The following is a 23,026-nucleotide window of genomic DNA, read 5'->3' on the forward strand; positions in this document are numbered from 1 at the left end:
CTCAGATCTAGCTGACTCACAGCTTCTTTGTTAACTTCTCTGTTAGCTCTGAGTCTTAGACCTGTGTGTGTGTGTGTGTGTGTGTGTGTGTGTGTGTAAGTGATTATCAGCACATGCCCAAGCTGCAGTGATGTAATTGGTTCCACTGTGCACTTTGACCTCTCTCTCTCTCTTTGTGTGTGTCTGTTCTCAGATAGATGTTAGCATGATTAGCTCTTGTGTCTGTCTGAGAGAGATTGTTCAGTCTCTCCATCCCCTCACAGTGTTAATCTGAAGGAGGTTAGAGGCTGTCACTCAGGTGCCCTTGATTGGATTAGTCATGGAAGATTGGATTATAACTCAGATTATGAAGCATGCTGAAGTCAGCACTACACTATCCTGTGTGTATGTGGGGTGGTGGTGTGGGGGGAATAAATTATAGTTGGTTAAGCCAATGTTCCCAGGACCTCTTTCTCTCCCTAATTCACTCCCTAGCTCACTCCCTCACTCCCTAATGCACTCTCTCCCTCCCCCTAACTCACTCCCTCACTCCCTAACTCTCTCTCTCTCTCTCTCTCTAATTCATCACTCCCTAACTCACTCTCTCTCCCTAATTCACTTCATCACTGATAAAGTGCCTCATCTGATCAAAACCACAATCCACTGTAACCTGATACTCAGAACACACACACACACAGTTTGCCCAGCTGCCTGTCCCGTGCTGATGATCACACACACATTAGAGATGAGTTTCCAGCAAACACAATGCAGCTCTTAATTTTGAATTATTTTATGAACAGCTGTAACACATTTACACTCCTTCTGTAATTTTGTAGTACTGATACAATACAAACACATGAACACACTCTAACACACACAACTACACACACACAACTACACACACATACTTACTACACAATATTTAATGTGTGTCAGGGAAATACACAGCTCCAATTTTTTAACACACATGGCTGTTCTGTAGATAAATAAATTGTAGTGTAGTGTGAGGTGTTGTGAGGGTAGTGTAGTGTGTTGTGAGGGTAGTGTAGTGTGTTGTGAGGGTAGTGTAGTGTGTTGTGAGGATAGTGTAGTGTGTTGTGAGGGTAGTGTAGTGTGTTGTGAGGATAGTGTAGTGTGTTGTGAGGGTAGTGTGTTGTGAGGGTAGTGTAGTGTGTTGTGAGGGTAGTGTAGTGTGTTGTGAGGGTAGTGTAGTGTGTTGTGAGGGTAGTGTAGTGTGTTGTGAGGATAGTGTAGTGTGTTGTGAGGATAGTGTAGTGTGTTGTGAGGATAGTGTAGTGTGTTGTGAGGGTAGTGTAGTGTGTTGTGAGGATAGTGTAGTGTGTTGTGAGGGTAGTGTAGTGTGTTGTGAGGATAGTGTAGTGTGTTGTGAGGATAGTGTAGTGTGTTGTGAGGGTAGTGTGTTGTGAGGGTAGTGTAGTGTGTTGTGAGGGTAGTGTAGTGTGTTGTGAGGATAGTGTAGTGTGTTGTGAGGATAGTGTAGTGTGTTGTGAGGGTAGTGTAGTGTGTTGTGAGGATAGTGTAGTGTGTTGTGAGGGTAGTGTAGTGTGTTGTGAGGGTAGTGTAGTGTGTTGTGAGGGTAGTGTAGTGTGAGGTGTTGTAAGGGTAGTGTGTTGTGAGGGTAGTGTAGTGTGTTGTGAGGGTAGTGTAGTGTGTTGTGAGGGTAGTGTAGTGTGTTGTGAGGGTAGTGTAGTGTGTTGTGAGGATAGTGTAGTGTGTTGTGAGGGTAGTGTAGTGTGTTGTGAGGGTAGTGTAGTGTGAGGTGTTGTGAGGGTAGTGTAGTGTGTTGTGAGGGTAGTGTAGTGTGTTGTGAGGGTAGTGTGTTGTGAGGGTAGTGTAGTGTGAGGATAGTGTAGTGTGTTGTGAGGGTAGTGTAGTGTGTTGTGAGGATAGTGTAGTGTGTTGTGAGGGTAGTGTAGTGTGTTGTGAGGGTAGTGTAGTGTGAGGTGTTGTAAGGGTAGTGTGTTGTGAGGGTAGTGTAGTGTGTTGTGAGGGTAGTGTAGTGTGTTGTGAGGGTAGTGTAGTGTGAGGTGTTGTAAGGGTAGTGTGTTGTGAGGGTAGTGTAGTGTGTTGTGAGGATAGTGTAGTGTGTTGTGAGGGTAGTGTAGTGTGTTGTGAGGGTAGTGTAGTGTGTTGTGAGGGTAGTGTAGTGTGTTGTGAGGATAGTGTAGTGTGTTGTGAGGGTAGTGTGTTGTGAGGGTAGTGTAGTGTGTTGTGAGGGTAGTGTAGTGTGTTGTGAGGATAGTGTGTTGTGTTGTGAGGGTAGTGTAGTGTGTTGTGAGGATAGTGTAGTGTGTTGTGAGGGTAGTGTAGTGTGTTGTGAGGGTAGTGTGTTGTGAGGGTAGTGTAGTGTGTTGTGAGGATAGTGTAGTGTGTTGTGAGGTTAGTGTAGTGTGTTGTGAGGATAGTGTAGTGTGTTGTGAGGATAGTGTAGTGTGTTGTGAGGGTAGTGTGTTGTGAGGATAGTGTAGTGTGTTGAGAGGGTAGTGTGTTGTGAAGATAGTGTAATGTGTTGTGAGGGTAGTGTAATGTGTTGTGAGGGTAGTGTAATGTGTTGTGAGGGTAGTGTAGTGTGTTGTGAGGGTAGTGTAGTGTGTTGTGAGGGTAGTGTAGTGTGTTGTGAGGATAGTGTAGTGTGTTGTGAGGATAGTGTAGTGTGTTGTGAGGATAGTGTAGTGTGTTGTGAGGGTAGTGTGTTGTGAGGGTAGTGTGTTGTGAGGATAGTGTAGTGTGTTGTGAGGGTAGTGTAGTGTGTTGTGAGGGTAGTGTGTTGTGAGGGTAGTGTAGTGTGTTGTGAGGATAGTGTAGTGTGTTGTGAGGTTAGTGTAGTGTGTTGTGAGGATAGTGTAGTGTGTTGTGAGGATAGTGTAGTGTGTTGTGAGGGTAGTGTGTTGTGAGGATAGTGTAGTGTGTTGTGAGGATAGTGTAGTGTGTTGAGAGGGTAGTGTGTTGTGAAGATAGTGTAATGTGTTGTGAGGGTAGTGTAGTGTGTTGTGAGGGTAGTGTAGTGTGTTGTGAGGGTAGTGTAGTGTGTTGTGAGGGTAGTGTGTTGTGAGGATAGTGTAGTGTGTTGTGAGGATAGGGTAGTGTGTTGTGAGGGTAGTGTAATGTGTTGTGAGGGTAGTGTAATGTGTTGTGAGGGTAGTGTAGTGTGTTGTGAGGGTAGTGTAGTGTGAGGATAGTGTAGTGTGTTGTGAGGGTAGTTTAGTGTGTTGTGAGGATAGTGTAGTGTGAGGATAGTGTAGTGTGTTGTGAGGGTAGTGTAGTGTGAGGATAGTGTAGTGTGTTGTGAGGGTAGTTTAGTGTGTTGTGAGGATAGTGTGTTGTGAGGATAGTGTAGTGTGTTGTGAGGATAGTGTAGTGTGAGGATAGTGTAGTGTGTTGTGAGGGTAGTTTAGTGTGTTGTGAGGATAGTGTAGTGTGAGGATAGTGTAGTGTGTTGTGAGGGTAGTGTAGTGTGTTGTGAGGGTAATGTGTTGTGAGGGTAGTGTAGTGTGTTGTGAGGGTAGTGTGTTGTGAGGGTAGTGTAGTGTATTGTGAGGATAGTGTGTTGTGAGGGTAGTGTAGTGTGTTGTGAGGGTAGTGTAGTGTGTTGTGAGGGTAGTGTAGTGTGTTGTGAGGGTAATGTGTTGTGAGGGTAGTGTAGTGTGTTGTGAGGGTAATGTGTTGTGAGGGTAATGTGTTGTGAGGGTAGTGTGTTGTGAGGGTAGTGTAGTGTGTTGTGAGGGTAGTGTGTTGTGAGGGTAGTGTAGTGTGTTGTGAGGGTAGTGTAGTGTGTTGTGAGGGTAGTGTAGTGTGTTGTGAGGATAGTGTAGTGTGTTGTGAGGATAGTGTAGTGTGAGGATAGTGTAATGTGTTGTGAGGGTAGTGTGTTGTGAGGGTAGTGTAGTGTGTTGTGAGGGTAATGTGTTGTGAGGGTAATGTGTTGTGAGGGTAGTGTAGTGTGTTGTGAGGGTAGTGTAGTGTGTTGTGAGGGTAGTGTAGTGTGTTGTGAGGATAGTGTAGTGTGTTGTGAGGATAGTGTAGTGTGTTGTGAGGGTAGTGTAGTGTGTTGTGAGGGTAGTGTAGTGTGTTGTGAGGATAGTGTAGTGTGTTGTGAGGGTAGTGTGTTGTGAGGATAGTGTAGTGTGTTGTGAGGATAGTGTAGTGTGAGGATAGTGTAATGTGTTGTGAGGGTAGTGTGTTGTGAGGGTAGTGTAGTGTGTTGTGAGGGTAATGTGTTGTGAGGGTAATGTGTTGTGAGGGTAGTGTAGTGTGTTGCGAGGGTAGTGTAGTGTGTTGTGAGGGTAGTGTAGTGTGTTGTGAGGATAGTGTAGTGTGTTGTGAGGGTAGTGTAGTGTGTTGTGAGGGTAGTGTAGTGTGTTGTGAGGGTAGTGTGTTGTGAGGGTAGTGTGTTGTGAGGATAGTGTAGTGTGTTGTGAGGGTAGTGTGTTGTGAGGGTAGTGTAGTGTGTTGTGAGGGTAGTGTAGTGTGTTGTGAGGATAGTGTAGTGTGTTGTGAGGATAGTGTAGTGTGTTGTGAGGGTAGTGTAGTGTGTTGTGAGGATAGTGTAGTGTGTTGTGAGGGTAGTGTAGTGTGTTGTGAGGGTAGTGTAGTGTGTTGTGAGGGTAGTGTAGTGTGTTGTGAGGATAGTGTAGTGTGTTGTGAGGGTAGTGTAGTGTGTTGTGAGGATAGTGTAGTGTGTTGTGAGGGTAGTGTAGTGTAGTTTGTTGTGAGGGTAGTGTGTTGTGAGGGTAGTGTGTTGTGAGGGTAGTGTAGTGTGTTGTGAGGGTAGTGTAGTGTGTTGTGAAGGTAGTGTAGTGTGTTGTGAGGATAGTGTAGTGTGTTGTGAGGGTAGTGTAGTGTGTTGTGAGGGTAGTGTGTTGTGAGGGTAGTGTGTTGTGAGGATAGTGTAGTGTGTTGTGAGGGTAGTGTAGTGTGTTGTGAGGGTAGTGTAGTGTGTTGTGAGGGTAGTGTAGTGTGAGGTGTTGTGAGGGTAGTGTAGTGTGTTGTGAGGGTAGTGTAGTGTGTTGTGAGGGTAGTGTAGTGTGTTGTGAGGATAGTGTAGTGTGTTGTGAGGGTAGTGTAGTGTGTTGTGAGGGTAGTGTGTTGTGAGGGTAGTGTAGTGTGTTGTGAGGGTAGTGTAGTGTGTTGTGAGGGTAGTGTGTTGTGAGGGTAGGGTAGTGTGTTGTGAGGGTAGTGTAGTGTGTTGTGAGGATAGTGTAGTGTGTTGTGAGGGTAGTGTAGTGTGTTGTGAGGATAGTGTAGTGTGTTGTGAGGGTAGTGTAGTGTAGTGTGTTGTGAGGGTAATGTGTTGTGAGGGTAATGTGTTGTGAGGGTAGTGTGTTGTGAGGGTAGTGTAGTGTGTTGTGAGGGTAATGTGTTGTGAGGGTAGTGTAGTGTGTTGTGAGGGTAGTGTAGTGTGTTGTGAGGATAGGGTAGTGTGTTGTGAGGATAGTGTAGTGTGTTGTGAGGATAGTGTAGTGTGAGGATAGTGTAATGTGTTGTGAGGGTAGTGTGTTGTGAGGGTAGTGTAGTGTGTTGTGAGGGTAATGTGTTGTGAGGGTAATGTGTTGTGAGGGTAGTGTAGTGTGTTGTGAGGGTAGTGTAGTGTGTTGTGAGGGTAGTGTAGTGTGTTGTGAGGATAGTGTAGTGTGTTGTGAGGGTAGTGTAGTGTGTTGTGAGGGTAGTGTAGTGTGTTGTGAGGATAGTGTAGTGTGTTGTGAGGGTAGTGTAGTGTGTTGTGAGGATAGTGTAGTGTGTTGTGAGGATAGTGTAGTGTGAGGATAGTGTAGTGTGAGGTGTTGTAAGGGTAGTGTGTTGTGAGGGTAGTGTAGTGTGTTGTGAGGGTAGTGTGTTGTGAGGGTAATGTGTTGTGAGGGTAGTGTAGTGTGTTGTGAGGGTAGTGTAGTGTGTTGTGAGGGTAGTGTAGTGTGTTGTGAGGATAGTGTAGTGTGTTGTGAGGATAGTGTAGTGTGTTGTGAGGGTAGTGTGTTGTGAGGGTAGTGTGTTGTGAGGATAGTGTAGTGTGTTGTGAGGGTAGTGTGTTGTGAGGATAGTGTAGTGTGTTGTGAGGGTAGTGTAGTGTGTTGTGAGGGTAGTGTAGTGTGTTGTGAGAATAGTGTAGTGTGTTGTGAGAATAGTGTAGTGTGTTGTGAGGATAGTGTAGTGTGTTGTGAGGGTAGTGTAGTGTGTTGTGAGGGTAGTGTAGTGTGTTGTGAGGGTAGTGTAGTGTGTTGTGAGGATAGTGTAGTGTGTTGTGAGGATAGTGTAGTGTGTTGTGAGGGTAGTGTAGTGTGTTGTGAGGATAGTGTAGTGTGTTGTGAGGGTAGTGTAGTGTAGTTTGTTGTGAGGGTAGTGTGTTGTGAGGGTAGTGTGTTGTGAGGGTAGTGTAGTGTGTTGTGAGGGTAGTGTAGTGTGTTGTGAAGGTAGTGTAGTGTGTTGTGAGGATAGTGTAGTGTGTTGTGAGGGTAGTGTGTTGTGAGGGTAGTGTGTTGTGAGGGTAGTGTAGTGTGTTGTGAGGGTAGTGTAGTGTGTTGTGAGGGTAGTGTAGTGTGTTGTGAGGGTAGTGTAGTGTGAGGTGTTGTGAGGGTAGTGTAGTGTGTTGTGAGGGTAGTGTTGTGTTGTGAGGGTAGTGTAGTGTGTTGTGAGGATAGTGTTGTGTGTTGTGAGGGTAGTGTAGTGTGTTGTGAGGGTAGTGTGTTGTGAGGGTAGTGTAGTGTGTTGTGAGGGTAGTGTAGTGTGTTGTGAGGGTAGTGTGTTGTGAGGGTAGGGTAGTGTGTTGTGAGGATAGTGTAGTGTGTTGTGAGGATAGTGTAGTGTGTTGTGAGGGTAGTGTAGTGTGTTGTGAGGATAGTGTAGTGTGTTGTGAGGATAGTGTAGTGTGTTGTGAGGATAGTGTAGTGTGTTGTGAAGGTAGTGTAGTGTGTTGTGAGGGTAGTGTAGTGTGTTGTGAGGGTAGTGTAGTGTGTTGTGAGGGTAGTGTAGTGTGTTGTGAGGATAGTGTAGTGTGTTGTGAGGGTAGTGTAGTGTGTTGTGAGGATAGTGTAGTGTGTTGTGAGGGTAGTGTAGTGTAGTGTGTTGTGAGGATAGTGTAGTGTGTTGTGAGGGTAGTGTAGTGTGAGGTGTTGTGAGGGTAGTGTAGTGTGTTGTGAGGATAGTGTAGTGTGTTGTGAGGGTAGTGTAGTGTGTTGTGAAGGTAGTGTAGTGTGTTGTGAGGATAGTGTAGTGTGTTGTGAGGGTAGTGTGTTGTGAGGGTAGTGTGTTGTGAGGATAGTGTAGTGTGTTGTGAGGGTAGTGTAGTGTGTTGTGAGGATAGTGTAGTGTGTTGTGAGGGTAGTGTAGTGTGTTGTGAGGGTAGTGTAGTGTGTTGTGAGGGTAGTGTAGTGTGTTGTGAGGATAGTGTAGTGTGTTGTGAGGGTAGTGTAGTGTGTTGTGAGGGTAGTGTAGTGTGTTGTGAGGGTAGTGTAGTGTGAGGTGTTGTGAGGGTAGTGTAGTGTGTTGTGAGGGTAGTGTTGTGTTGTGAGGGTAGTGTAGTGTGTTGTGAGGATAGTGTAGTGTGTTGTGAGGGTAGTGTAGTGTGTTGTGAGGATAGTGTAGTGTGTTGTGAGGGTAGTGTTGTGTTGTGTAGTGTAGTGTAGTGTTGTGTGTTGTGAGGGTAGTGTTTTGTGTAGTGTAGTGTTGTGTGTTGTGAGGGTAGTGTTGTGTTGTGTAGTGTTGTGTGTTGTGAGGGTAGTGTTTTGTGTAGTGTAGTGTTGTGTGTTGTGAGGGTAGTGTTGTGTTGTGTAGTGTAGTGTTGTGTGTTGTGAGCGTAGTGTTGTGTAGTGTTGTGTGTTGTGAGGGTAGTGTTGTGTCGTGTAGTGTTGTGTGTTGTGAGGGTAGTGTTGTGTCGTGTAGTGTTGTGTGTTGTGAGGGTAGTGTTGTGTCGTGTAGTGTTGTGTGTTGTGAGGGTAGTGTTGTGTCGTGTAGTGTTGTGTGTTGTGAGGGTAGTGTTGTGTCGTGTAGTGTTGTGTGTTGTGAGGGTAGTGTTGTGTCGTGTAGTGTTGTGTGTTGTGAGGGTAGTGTTGTGTCGTGTAGTGTTGTGTGTTGTGAGGGTAGTGTTGTGTCGTGTAGTGTTGTGTGTTGTGAGGGTAGTGTTGTGTTGTATAGTGTAGTGTTGTGTGTTGTGAGGGTAGTGTGTTGTGAGGGTAGTGTAGTGTGAGGTGTTGTGAGGGTAGTGTAGTGTGTTGTGAGGGTAGTGTAGTGTGAGGTGTTGTGAGGATAGTGTAGTGTGTTGTGAGGATAGTGTAGTGTGTTGTGAGGATAGTGTAGTGTGAGGTAGTGTGAGGGTAGAGTAGTGTGTTGTGAGGGTAGTGTAGTGTGTTGTGAGGGTAGTGTAGTGTGTTGTGAGGATAGTGTAGTGTGTTGTGAGGATAGTGTAGTGTGTTGTGAGGGTAGTGTAGTGTGTTGTGAAGGTAGTGTAGTGTGTTGTGAGGGTAGTGTAGTGTGTTGTGAGGGTAGTGTAGTGTGTTGTGAGGGTAGTGTAGTGTGTTGTGAGGGTAGTGTAGTGTGTTGTGAGGATAGTGTAGTGTGTTGTGAGGGTAGTGTAGTGTAGTGTGTTGTGAGGGTAGTGTAGTGTGTTGTGAGGGCAGTGTGTTGTGAGTGTAGTGTAGTGTGTTGTGAGGGCAGTGTAGTGTGTTGTGAGGGCAGTGTGTTGTGAGGGCAGTGTGTTGTGAGGGTAGTGTAGTGTGTTGTGAGGGCAGTGTGTTGTGAGTGTAGTGTAGTGTGTTGTGAGGGTAGTGTGTTGTGAGGGTAGTGTAGTGTGTTGTGAGGGTAGTGTAGTGTGTTGTGAGGATAGTGTAGTGTGTTGTGAGGGTAGTGTAGTGTGTTGTGAGGGCAGTGTGTTGTGAGGGCAGTGTGTTGTGAGGGCAGTGTGTTGTGAGGGTAGTGTAGTGTGTTGTGAGGGCAGTGTGTTGTGAGTGTAGTGTAGTGTGTTGTGAGGGTAGTGTAGTGTGTTGTGAGGGTAGTGTAGTGTGTTGTGAGGATAGTGTAGTGTGTTGTGAGGGTAGTGTAGTGTGTTGTGAGGATAGTGTAGTGTGTTGTGAGGATAGTGTAGTGTGTTGTGAGGGTAGTGTTGTGTTGTGAGGGTAGTGTAGTGTGTTGTGAGGGTAGTGTAGTGTGTTGTGAGGGTAGTGTAGTGTGTTGTGAGGGTAGTGTGTTGTGAGGGTAGTGTTGTGTTGTGTAGTGTAGTGTTGTGTGTTGTGAGGATAGTGTAGTGTGTTGTGAGGATAGTGTAGTGTGTTGTGAGGGTAGTGTTGTGTTGTGAGGGTAGTGTAGTGTGTTGTGAGGGTAGTGTTGTGTTGTGAGGGTAGTGTAGTGTGTTGTGAGGATAGTGTAGTGTGTTGTGAGGGTAGTGTAGTGTGTTGTGAGGGTAGTGTGTTGTGAGGGTAGTGTTGTGTTGTGTTGTGTAGTGTAGTGTTGTGTGTTGTGAGGTTAGTGTTGTGTTGTGTAGTGTAGTGTTGTGTTGTGTAGTGTAGTGTTTTGTGTTAGGGTAGTGTTGTGTTGTGAGGGTAGTGTTGTGTCGTGTAGTGTTGTGTGTTGTGAGGGTAGTGTTGTTTTGTGTAGTGTAGTGTTGTGTGTTGTGAGGGTAGTGTTGTGTCATGTAGTGTTGTGTGTTGTGAGGGTAGTGTTGTGTCGTGTAGTGTTGTGTTGTGAGGGTAGTGTTGTTTTGTGTCGTGTAGTGTTGTGTGTTGTGAGGGTAGTGTTGTGTTGTGTAGTGTAGTGTTGTGTGTTGTGAGGGTAGTGTTGTTTTGTGTAGTGTAGTGTTGTGTGTTGTGAGGGTAGTGTTGTGTTGTGTAGTGTAGTGTTGTGTTTTGTGAGCGTAGTGTTGTGTAGTGTTGTGTGTTGTGAGGGTAGTGTAGTGTTGTGTAGTGTAGTGTGTTGTGTGGGTAGTGTTGTGTCGTGTAGTGTTGTGTGTTGTGAGGGTAGTGTTGTTTTGTGTAGTGTTGTGTGTTGTGAGGGTAGTGTTGTGTCATGTAGTGTTGTGTGTTGTGAGGGTAGTGTTGTGTTGTGTGTTGTGAGGGTAGTGTTGTTTTGTGTAGTGTAGTGTTGTGTGTTGTGAGGGTAGTGTTGTTGTGTAGTGTAGTGTTGTGTGTTGTGAGGGTAGTGTTGTGTAGTGTAGTGTTGTGTGTTGTGAGGGTAGTGTTGTGTTGTGTAGTGTAGTGTTGTGTGTTGTGAGCGTAGTGTTGTGTAGTGTTGTGTGTTGTGAGGGTAGTGTTGTGTTGTGTAGTGTTGTGTGTTGTGAGGGTAGTGTTGTGTTGTGTAGTGTAGTGTTGTGTGTTGTGAGCGTAGTGTTGTGTAGTGTTGTGTGTTGTGAGGGTAGTGTTGTTGTGTAGTGTAGTGTTGTGTGTTGTGAGGGTAGTGTTGTGTAGTGTAGTGTTGTGTGTTGTGAGGGTAGTGTTGTGTTGTGTAGTGTAGTGTTGTGTGTTGTGAGCGTAGTGTTGTGTAGTGTTGTGTGTTGTGAGGGTAGTGTTGTGTTGTGTAGTGTTGTGTGTTGTGAGGGTAGTGTTGTGTTGTGTAGTGTTGTGTGTTGTGAGGGTAGTGTTGTGTGTTGTGAGGGTAGTGTTGTGTCGTGTAGTGTTGTGTGTTGTGAGGGTAGTGTTGTGTCGTGTAGTGTTGTGTGTTGTGAGGGTAGTGTTGTGTTGTGTAGTGTAGTGTTGTGTGTTGTGAGGGTAGTGTTGTTTTGTGTAGTGTAGTGTTGTGTGTTGTGAGGGTAGTGTTGTTTTGTGTAGTGTAGTGTTGTGTGTTGTGAGGGTAGTGTTGTGTTGTGTAGTGTAGCGTTGTGTGTTGTGAGCGTAGTGTTGTGTAGTGTTGTGTGTTGTGTAGTGTTGTGTGTTGTGTAGTGTTGTGTGTTGTGAGTGTAGTGTAGTGTTGTGTAGTGTTGTGTGTTGTGAGTGTAGTGTTGTGTGTTGTGAGGGTAGTGTTGTGTAGTGTAGTGTTGTGTGTTGTGAGGGTAGTGTTGTGTAGTGTTGTGTAGTGTTGTGTGTTGTGAGGGTAGTGTTGTGTTGTGTAGTTTTGTGTGTTGTGTAGTGTTGTGTTGTGTTGTGAGGGTAGTGTTGTGTAGTGTAGTTTTGTGTGTTGTGTAGTGTTGTGTTGTGAGGGTAGTGTTGTGTAGTGTAGTTTTGTGTGTTGTGTAGTGTTGTGTTGTGTTGTGAGGGTAGTGTTGTGTAGTGTAATTTTGTGTGTTGTGTAGTGTTGTGTTGTGTTGTGAGGGTAGTGTTGTGTAGTGTAGTCTTGTGTGTTGTGTAGTGTTGTGTGTTGTGAGGGTAGTGTTGTGTAGTGTAGTTTTGTGTGTTGTGTGTTGTGAGGGTAGTGTTGTGTAGTGTAGTTTTGTGTGTTGTGTAGTGTTGTGTGTTGTGAGGGTAGTGTTGTGTAGTGTAGTTTTGTGTGTTGTGTAGTGTTGTGTAGTGTTGTGTGTTGTGAGGGTAGTGTTGTGTAGTGTAGTTTTGTGTGTTGTGTAGTGTTGTGTAGTGTTGTGTAGTGTAGTTTTGTGTGTTGTGTAGTGTTGTGTTGTGTAGTGTTGTGTGTTGTGAGGGTAGTGTTGTGTAGTGTAGTGTAGTTTTGTGTGTTGTGTAGTGTTGTGTGTTGTGAGGGTAGTGTTGTGTAGTGTAGTTTTGTGTGTTGTGTAGTGTTGTGTTGTGTTGTGAGGGTAGTGTTGTGTAGTGTAGTTTTGTGTGTTGTGTAGTGTTGTGTAGTGTTGTGTTGTGTTGTGTAGTGTTGTGTGTTGTGAGGGTAGTGTAGCGTAGAGTACAAACAATATAAATATAGATAAGTATTAGCATAAGCTAGTAAAAGAATTAGTATTAACAACAATAATAACAATAATAATAATAATAATAATAATTCAGAAGAACCACAAATAATTCCATATATATATGTATATGTTACTGGTGAGTAACTGATACTGAACTCACACTGAAACAGGAAGTGCTGTGGTCAGCGACTATGGGAATCATCTGTGTGTGTGTGTCTGTGTGTGTGTGTCTGTGTGTGTGTGTCTGTGTGTGTGTGTGTGTGTCTGTGTGTGTGTGTGTATGTGTGTGTGTGTCTGTGTGTGTGTATGTGTGTGTTTGCCCTCCATGCTGAGATCACATGATCCACTGATCCAGACTGAGTGTGTGTGTGTGTATATGTATGTGTTTGTCATACACAGACACAGTTGTCCTGTTCCTGGTTTCTTTCTCTCTCTCTCTCTCTCTCTCTCTCACACACACACACACACACAAACACACACACACACACAAACACACACACACACACAAACATTTTCTGGACAAACCGGTTCCTCACAAACCCACACACACTCATTTGTCTCTCTGGTTGCCAGGTGACATCGATACTGAGGGCTTCTGAGTGTGTGTGTGTCTGTGTGTGTGTCTGTGTGTGTGTCTGTGTGTGTGTCTGTGTGTGTGTCTGTGTGTGTGTCTGTCTGTGTGTCTGTCTGTGTGTGTGTGTCTGTCTGTGTGTCTGTCTGTGTGTGTGTGTGTCTGTGTCTGTGTGTGTGTGTGTGTTTGTCTATGTGTGTGTGTGTGTGTGTGTATGTGTGTGTGTGTGTGTGTGTATGTGTGTATGTGTGTATGTGTGTATGTGTGTGTCTGTGTCTGTGTCCTTTTTCCCACCACTGCTCTTCCAGGCGAAAGTTCATCACCTGTTCCTAAGATTAGCGTATCCTATAAATCACACACACACACACACACACACACACACACACACACACACGCTCGCTCTCTCTCTCTCTCTCTCTCTCTCTTACATAAAGACACACGAGTCTTGCTGTGTTAGAAGAAAGAAGTACACACACACACCACACACACAGATAAGTTTAGTAGAAATGCTGAGCTCAGTTCACTAAAAGTTGAAGCCTTACTTGTGGGGTGTCAATAATTTTAGAGATTTTAGTGTTATTCTAATAGTTTAATTATTAGAAGAAATATATTTGTTGCCTTATTAACATGATTTAATCATTTAAATGCTGGTAAATTTGAGGTGTAAGAGGAATAAAGCACTAGAGGATGTGGTGTTGAGGCTGATTGTGCTCCATCACTCCACCCTCCACCATAATCACAGAGATTATTAATGACAGTCACATGTAGAGGGTTACCATGACAACGTGCAGGAATAACAGCTTCAGCTCAGTGTGTGTGTGTGTTTACTCACACACATCCGGCTGACTAATTCAGCTGCGGTGTGTGATCAACATAGTGTCAGAGAGACAGGTGTGGAGGTGAGACAGTGACATGCAGGAGTGTATACACACACACACACACACACACACACACACACACACACACACACACACACACACACACACACACACACACACACTGTGTCTGATTATCATGCCAATTTGATACTTTCACAGCTGATTCATTATGTGCATGTGTGTGTGTTCTCAGTGGAATCTGGTGTGTGATTCTGCCTGGAAGGTCCACATCGCGAAGTTCTCCCTGCTGGTTGGCTCCATATTTGGATACCTGGTTCTTGGAGTGCTGGCTGATTGGTGAGTTCCTGATCATGTGATCACACTGAGGAATTTTCGGGAAATGTTATGCTAAATTTTCCCCCTACAGCCGTTAGCCATTCTTGCTAACTTTTTGACCTATTGCAAAATGAGACCGCACCCTCTTCGTAAACTTCTCTCCAAAACTTCACCCACTGAGGAAGTGCCAGTGTGGAGAGTGTGGTGGTCACTCTGCTCCACCCTGAGGTCATGGACAGTGTTTACTAAAGCTAGCTAGCATTGCATTGATGTTAATTACGATAATACAATGAAAGGCAGCTAACTATCAGCACTATAAAATACAAAGCGCTACATCAATAAAACTGAATATAAAGGATTCAAACTAAACGTTAGCTAGCTAGAGTTACACCAAATGTTTTTTGTGGATTAGGCAAATATAAATATCTAGCTAGTGTGAATTTGTAGAAATTATTGATGTACACAAGATCACCATCACCTGCTAGTTTAACCTGTCTCTAACGCTAACAGAGACAAGCAGGACTGGCTAAACTAAAGGCACTAATGTTAGCAGCTAACTTCCTGCAGAGTAATGATGGAGCTTTGAACTGCAGGGTTCTAGAATTTAGAACCTCAGTGTCTGTTCGAGTGGGACTCAAACACACAATGTTCCTGTGCTTAAAGTCGCCACAACACTGATGCTAGGCAGCTAGAAAATGTGGACACAAAATATACACTCGCTAACAAACGAGGCTAAAAGCAGTGAGCTGTGAGGGTGGAAACAAGACAGAAAGTCTTCATAAATTACAAAGCACACGACTAAAGAAATTACACTTAGCATCAACAGCTAACACTTTCAGAGAAACATATTCCTCACACTCTTATTCAGTGCAGTAGGACACATGTGATCTGATTTAGCAGTGATGCTAAGTGGTGCTTATTACAGTGTGTTAATTAAGTCTGTATCTTTTTTTACTGAGCATCATTTTAGCTAGCTAATGTTGACTCTTGGGCAGCATGGTGGCTTAGTGGTCAGCACTGTTGCCACACAGCAGCAGCCAGGGGCCTCTCTGTGTGGAGTTTGCATGTTCTCCCCGTGCCTGTGTGGGTTTACTCCGGGTACTCCGGTTTCCTCCCTCAGTCCAAAAACATGTACATTAGGTTGAATGGTGATTCTAAATTGCCCACAGGAGTGAGTGTGAGTGTGAGTGGTTGTCTGTCTATATGTGTGGCCCAGTGATGGACTGGTGACCTGTCCAGGGTGTACCCCTGCCTTTCACCCAGTGTGTGCTGGGACAGACTCCAGCAGATCCCCGTGACCCTGATTAGGAATAAAGTGGGTATAGAAGATGGATGGATATAGATACTCTTCTCAAAATGTGGAGCTGTTGGCAGTTTTCAGTTGATGCTAAGTGTAATTAGCTTATTTAATAATATATCAATATATATTTAATGTAATATATCTTAGTCCTAGTCTTTTGTTTAGTAATGTTCTAACACATCTGAGGTGACTGAGGTGCAGGAGTGAGATGAATGAAGCCAGGTCTGAATGATTACGCTAAATGATTAGCCTCAGAGAAATGTGCTTTTCGTCTGTTGGATGTGTGTGTGTGTGTGTGTGTGTGTGTGTGACCTGACTATCTGATTGACTTCCTGACCTGCAGGTTTGGGCGTCACACAGTACTGGTGGTATCGGTCTTCTTCACCCTTGTGTTTGGGATTTCTGTGGCCTTCTCCGTTAATGTCACCATGTTTAGCACACTCCGCTTCTTTGAGGGCTTCTGGCTGGCGGGGATCGCTCTCTCCCTCTACGTCCTGAGTATGTAATGAGACACACTCACACACTCACACTCACACACTCACACACACACACACACACACACACACACTCCGACAGCAGGCCTACAGAGACAGTAGGATTAGGACATAGTGTGGTTTGGGAACGGTTCATGGTGAACTAATGAACTTCGCCTCTTCATAATCTGGGTCATGTTTTGGAAAGAGGGAAAAGGGTCATTTTGTGTGTGTGTGTTTTGGAAAACTGAAGCAGTTACTGGTTGTTGTGTGTGTACACAGCAGTAGAAACTGAGGACACACAGCCAGAACTAAACACTTCTGCTTTAACAAACTTAGCATCTTTACACAGAAAGGTAACACTGGCTAGATGCAAAAGACACAATTATTAATCACGCTCTCTATAATCACACACACTATAATCACACTCTATAATCACACACTCTATAATCACACACACTATAATCACACACACTATAATCACACTCTCTATAATCACACTCTATAATCACACTCACTATAATCACACTCTATAATCACACACTCTATAATCACACACTCTATAATCACACACACTATAATCACACACACTATAATCACACTCTATAATCACACTCACTATAATCACACACACTATAATCACACTCTCTATAATCACACTCACTATAATCACACTCTCTATAATCACACTCTCTATAATCACACTCTCTATAATCACACACACTATAATCACACACACTATAATCACACTCTCTATAATCACACTCTCTATAATCACACACTCTATAATCACACTCTATAATCACACACTATAATCACACTCTCTATAATCACACACACTATAATCACACACACTATAATCACACTCTCTATAATCACACACACTATAATCACACACTCTATAATCACACACTCTATAATCACACACACTATAATCACACTCTCTATAATCACACTCTCTATAATCACACACTCTATAATCACACTCTATAATCACACACTATAATCACACACTCTATAATCACACACTCTATAATCACACTCTATAATCACACACACTATAATCACACTCTCTATAATCACACTCTCTATAATCACACTCTCTATAATCACACACACTATAATCACACTCTCTATAATCACACACACTATAATCACACTCTCTATAATCACACTCTCTATAATCATACACACTATAATCACACTCTCTATAATCACACACACTATAATCACACACACTATAATCACACTCTCTATAATCACACTCTCTATAATCACACTCTCTATAATCACACACACTATAATCACACTCTCTATAATCACACTCTATAATCACACTCTATAATCACACACACTATAATCACACTCTCTATAATCACACTCTCTATAATCACACTCTCTATAATCACACTCTCTATAATCATACACACTATAATCACACTCTCTATAATCACACTCTCTATAATCACACTCTCTATAATCACACACACTATAATCACACACTATAATCACACTCTCTATAATCACACTCTCTATAATCACACACACTATAATCACACTCTCTATAATCACACTCTCTATAATCACACACACTATAATCACACACACTATAATCACACTCTCTATAATCACACACACTATAATCACACTCTCTATAATCACACTCTCTATAATCACACTCTCTATAATCACACTCTCTATAATCACACTCTCTATAATCACACACACTATAATCACACTCTCTATAATCACACACACTATAATCACACTCTCTATAATCACACTCTCTATAATCACACTCTCTATAATCACACTCTATAATCACACACACTATAATCACACTCTCTATAATCACACTCTATAATCACACTCTATAATCACACTCTCTATAATCACACTCTCTATAATCACACTCTCTATAATCATACACACTATAATCACACTCTCTATAATCACACTCTCTATAATCACACACACTATAATCACACACACTATAATCACACTCTCTATAATCACACTCTCTATAATCACACACACTATAATCACACTCTCTATAATCACACACACTATAATCACACACACACTAATCACACTCTCTATAATCACACACACTATAATCACACACACTATAATCACACTCTCTATAATCACACTCTCTATAATCACACACACTATAATCACACTCTCTATAATCACACTATATAATCACACTCTCTATAATCACACTCTCTATAATCACACTCTATAATCACACACACTATAATCACACTCTCTATAATCACACACACTATAATCACACTCTCTATAATCACACTCTCTATAATCACACACACTATAATCACACTCTCTATAATCACACACACTATAATCACACTCTCTATAATCACACTCTCTATAATCACACTCTCTATAATCACACTCTCTATAATCACACACACTATAATCACACTCTCTATAATCACACACACTATAATCACACTCTCTATAATCACACTCTCTATAATCACACACACTATAATCACACTCTCTATAATCACACACACTATAATCACACTCTCTATAATCATACACACTATAATCACACTCTCTATAATCACACACACTATAATCACACTCTCTATAATCATACACACTATAATCACACTCTCTATAATCACACACACTATAATCACACTCTCTATAATCACACACACTATAATCACACTCTCTATAATCACACTCTCTATAATCACACACACTATAATCACACACACTATAATCACACTCTCTATAATCACACTCTCTATAATCATACACACTATAATCACACTCTCTATAATCACACTCTCTATAATCACACTCTCTATAATCACACACACTATAATCACACTCTCTATAATCACACACACTATAATCACACTCTCTATAATCACACTCTCTATAATCATACACACTATAATCACACTCTCTATAATCACACACACTATAATCACACACACTATAATCACACTCTCTATAATCACACTCTCTATAATCACACTCTCTATAATCACACACACTATAATCACACTCTCTATAATCACACTCTATAATCACACTCTCTATAATCACACACACTATAATCACACTCTCTATAATCACACTCTCTATAATCACACTCTCTATAATCACACTCTCTATAATCATACACACTATAATCACACTCTCTATAATCACACTCTCTATAATCACAAACACTATAATCACACACTATAATCACACTCTCTATAATCACACACACTATAATCACACTCTCTATAATCACACTCTATAATCACACTCTCTATAATCACACTCTCTATAATCACACTCTCTATAATCACACACACTATAATCACACTCTCTATAATCACACACACTATAATCACACTCTCTATAATCACACTCTCTATAATCACACACACTATAATCACACTCTCTATAATCACACACACTATAATCACACTCTCTATAATCACACACACTATAATCACACACACTATAATCACACTCTCTATAATCACACTCTCTATAATCATACACACTATAATCACACTCTCTATAATCACACTCTCTATAATCACACACACTATAATCACACACACTATAATCACACTCTCTATAATCACACTCTCTATAATCACACACACTATAATCACACTCTCTATAATCATACACACTATAATCACACTCTCTATAATCACACTCTCTATAATCACACACACTATAATCACACACACTATAATCACACTCTCTATAATCACACTATATAATCACACTCTCTATAATCACACACACTATAATCACACACACTATAATCACACTCTCTATAATCACACTCTCTATAATCACACACACTATAATCACACTCTCTATAATCACACTATATAATCACACTCTCTATAATCACACACACTATAATCACACTCTCTATAATCACACACTCTATAATCACACACACTATAATCACACTCTCTATAATCACACTCTCTATAATCACACACACTATAATCACACTCTCTATAATCACACACACTATAATCACACTCTCTATAATCACACTCTCTATAATCACACACACTATAATCACACTCTCTATAATCACACACACTATAATCACACTCTCTATAATCACACACACTCTATAATCATACACACTATAATCACACTCTCTATAATCACACTCTCTATAATCACACACACTATAATCACACTCTCTATAATCACACACACTATAATCACACTCTCTATAATCACACTCTCTATAATCACACACACTATAATCACACTCTCTATAATCACACACACTATAATCACACTCTCTATAATCACACTCTCTATAATCATACACACTATAATCACACTCTCTATAATCACACACACTATAATCACACACACTATAATCACACTCTCTATAATCACACTCTCTATAATCACACTCTCTATAATCACACTCTCTATAATCACACTCTCTATAATCATACACACTATAATCACACTCTCTATAATCACACGCTCTATAATCACACACACTATAATCACACACACTATAATCACACTCTCTATAATCACACTCTCTATAATCACACACACTATAATCACACTCTCTATAATCACACTCTATAATCACACTCTCTATAATCACACACACTAATCACACTCTCTATAATCACACACTAATCACACTCTCTATAATCACACACACTATAATCACACACACTATAATCACACTCTATATAATCACACACACTATAATCACACTCTCTATAATCACACTCTCTATAATCACACTCTCTATAATCACACTCTCTATAATCACACACACTATAATCACACACTATAATCACACTCTCTATAATCATACACACTATAATCACACTCTCTATAATCACACACACTATAATCACACACACTATAATCACACTCTCTATAATCACACACACTATAATCACGCTCTCTATAATCACACTCTTTATAATCATACACACTATAATCACACTCTATATAATCACACACACTATAATCACACTCTCTATAATCACACTCTCTATAATCACACTCTCTATAATCACACTCTCTATAATCACACACACTATAATCACACACTATAATCACACTCTCTATAATCATACACACTATAATCACACTCTCTATAATCACACACACTATAATCACACTCTCTATAATCACACTCTCTATAATCACACTCTCTATAATCATACACACTATAATCACACTCTCTATAATCACACACACTATAATCACACTCTCTATAATCATACACACTATAATCACACTCTCTATAATCACACTCTATAATCACACTCTCTATAATCACACTATATAATCACACTCTCTATAATCACACACACTATATAATCACACACTCTATAATCACACTCTATAATCACACACACTATAATCACACTCTCTATAATCACACACACACACTAATCACACTCTCTATAATCACAAACACTATAATCACACACACTATAATCACACACTCTATAATCACACACACTATAATCACACACACTATAATCACACTCTCTATAATCACACTCTCTATAATCACACTCTCTATAATCACACACACTATAATCACACTCTCTATAATCACACTCTCTATAATCACACACACTATAATCACACTCTCTATAATCACACTCTCTATAATCACACACACTATAATCACACTCTCTATAATCACACACACTATAATCACACTCTCTATAATCACACTCTCTATAATCACACACACTATAATCACACTCTCTATAATCACACACACTATAATCACACTCTCTATAATCACACTCTCTATAATCACACACACTATAATCACACTCTCTATAATCACACTCTCTATAATCATACACACTATAATCACACTCTCTATAATCACACACACTATAATCACACACACTATAATCACACTCTCTATAATCACACTCTCTATAATCACACTCTCTATAATCATACACACTATAATCACACTCTCTATAATCACACACACTATAATCACACACACTATAATCACACTCTCTATAATCACACTCTCTATAATCACACACACTATAATCACACTCTCTATAATCACACTCTCTATAATCACACTCTCTATAATCACACTCTCTATAATCATACACACTATAATCACACTCTCTATAATCACACTCTCTATAATCACACACACTATAATCACACACACTATAATCACACTCTCTATAATCACACTCTCTATAATCACACACACTATAATCACACTCTCTATAATCACACTCTATAATCACACTCTCTATAATCACACACACTATAATCACACTCTCTATAATCACACACACTATAATCACACTCTCTATAATCACACTCTCTATAATCATACACCCTATAATCACACTCTCTATAATCACACACACTATAATCACACACACTATAATCACACTCTCTATAATCACACTCTCTATAATCACACTCTCTATAATCATACACACTATAATCACACTCTCTATAATCACACACACTATAATCACACACACTATAATCACACTCTCTATAATCACACTCTCTATAATCACACACACTATAATCACACTCTCTATAATCACACACACTATAATCACACTCTCTATAATCACACACACTATAATCACACTCTCTATAATCACACTCTCTATAATCATACACACTATAATCACACTCTCTATAATCACACACACTATAATCACACACACTATAATCACACTCTCTATAATCACACTCTCTATAATCACACTCTCTATAATCACACACACTATAATCACACTCTCTATAATCACACACACTATAATCACACACACTATAATCACACTCTCTATAATCACACTCTCTATAATCACACACACTATAATCACACTCTCTATAATCACACTCTCTATAATCACACTCTCTATAATCATACACACTATAATCACACTCTCTATAATCACACTCTCTATAATCACACACACTATAATCACACACACTATAATCACACTCTCTATAATCACACTCTCTATAATCACACACACTATAATCACACTCTCTATAATCACACTCTATAATCACACTCTCTATAATCACACACACTATAATCACACTCTCTATAATCACACACTAATCACACTCTCTATAATCACACACACTATAATCACACACACTATAATCACACTCTCTATAATCACACACACTATAATCACGCTCTCTATAATCACACTCTTTATAATCATACACACTATAATCACACTCTATATAATCACACACACTATAATCACACTCTATAATCACACTCTCTATAATCACACTCTCTATAATCACACTCTCTATAATCACACACACTATAATCACACACTATAATCACACTCTCTATAATCATACACACTATAATCACACTCTCTATAATCACACACACTATAATCACACACACTATAATCACACTCTCTATAATCACACACACTATAATCACGCTCTCTATAATCACACTCTTTATAATCATACACACTATAATCACACTCTATATAATCACACTCTATATAATCACACACACTATAATCACACTCTCTATAATCACACTCTCTATAATCACACTCTCTATAATCACACACACTATAATCACACACTATAATCACACTCTCTATAATCATACACACTATAATCACACTCTCTATAATCACACACACTATAATCACACTCTCTATAATCACACTCTCTATAATCACACTCTCTATAATCATACACACTATA

The 23,026-nt window shown here is 40.8% G+C and overlaps 1 protein-coding gene across 1 annotated transcript in view; it reads left to right on the forward strand.

Annotated features, from left to right (window-relative positions):
- The window catches only part of slc22a23 (solute carrier family 22 member 23), a 44,625-nt gene that overhangs the window by 5,745 nt on the left and 15,854 nt on the right, over positions 1 to 23,026 (forward strand). Inside the window, exons 2-3 of the mRNA XM_058394869.1 lie at positions 13,410 to 13,513; positions 15,136 to 15,290. Of these exons, the coding sequence (XP_058250852.1) occupies positions 13,410 to 13,513; positions 15,136 to 15,290 (259 nt within the window). The remainder of the gene's footprint in view (positions 1 to 13,409; positions 13,514 to 15,135; positions 15,291 to 23,026) is intronic.

This window comes from Hemibagrus wyckioides, linkage group LG07 (genome assembly GCF_019097595.1).
Source record: "Hemibagrus wyckioides isolate EC202008001 linkage group LG07, SWU_Hwy_1.0, whole genome shotgun sequence".
NCBI classification, from domain to species: Eukaryota; Metazoa; Chordata; class Actinopteri; order Siluriformes; family Bagridae; genus Hemibagrus; species Hemibagrus wyckioides.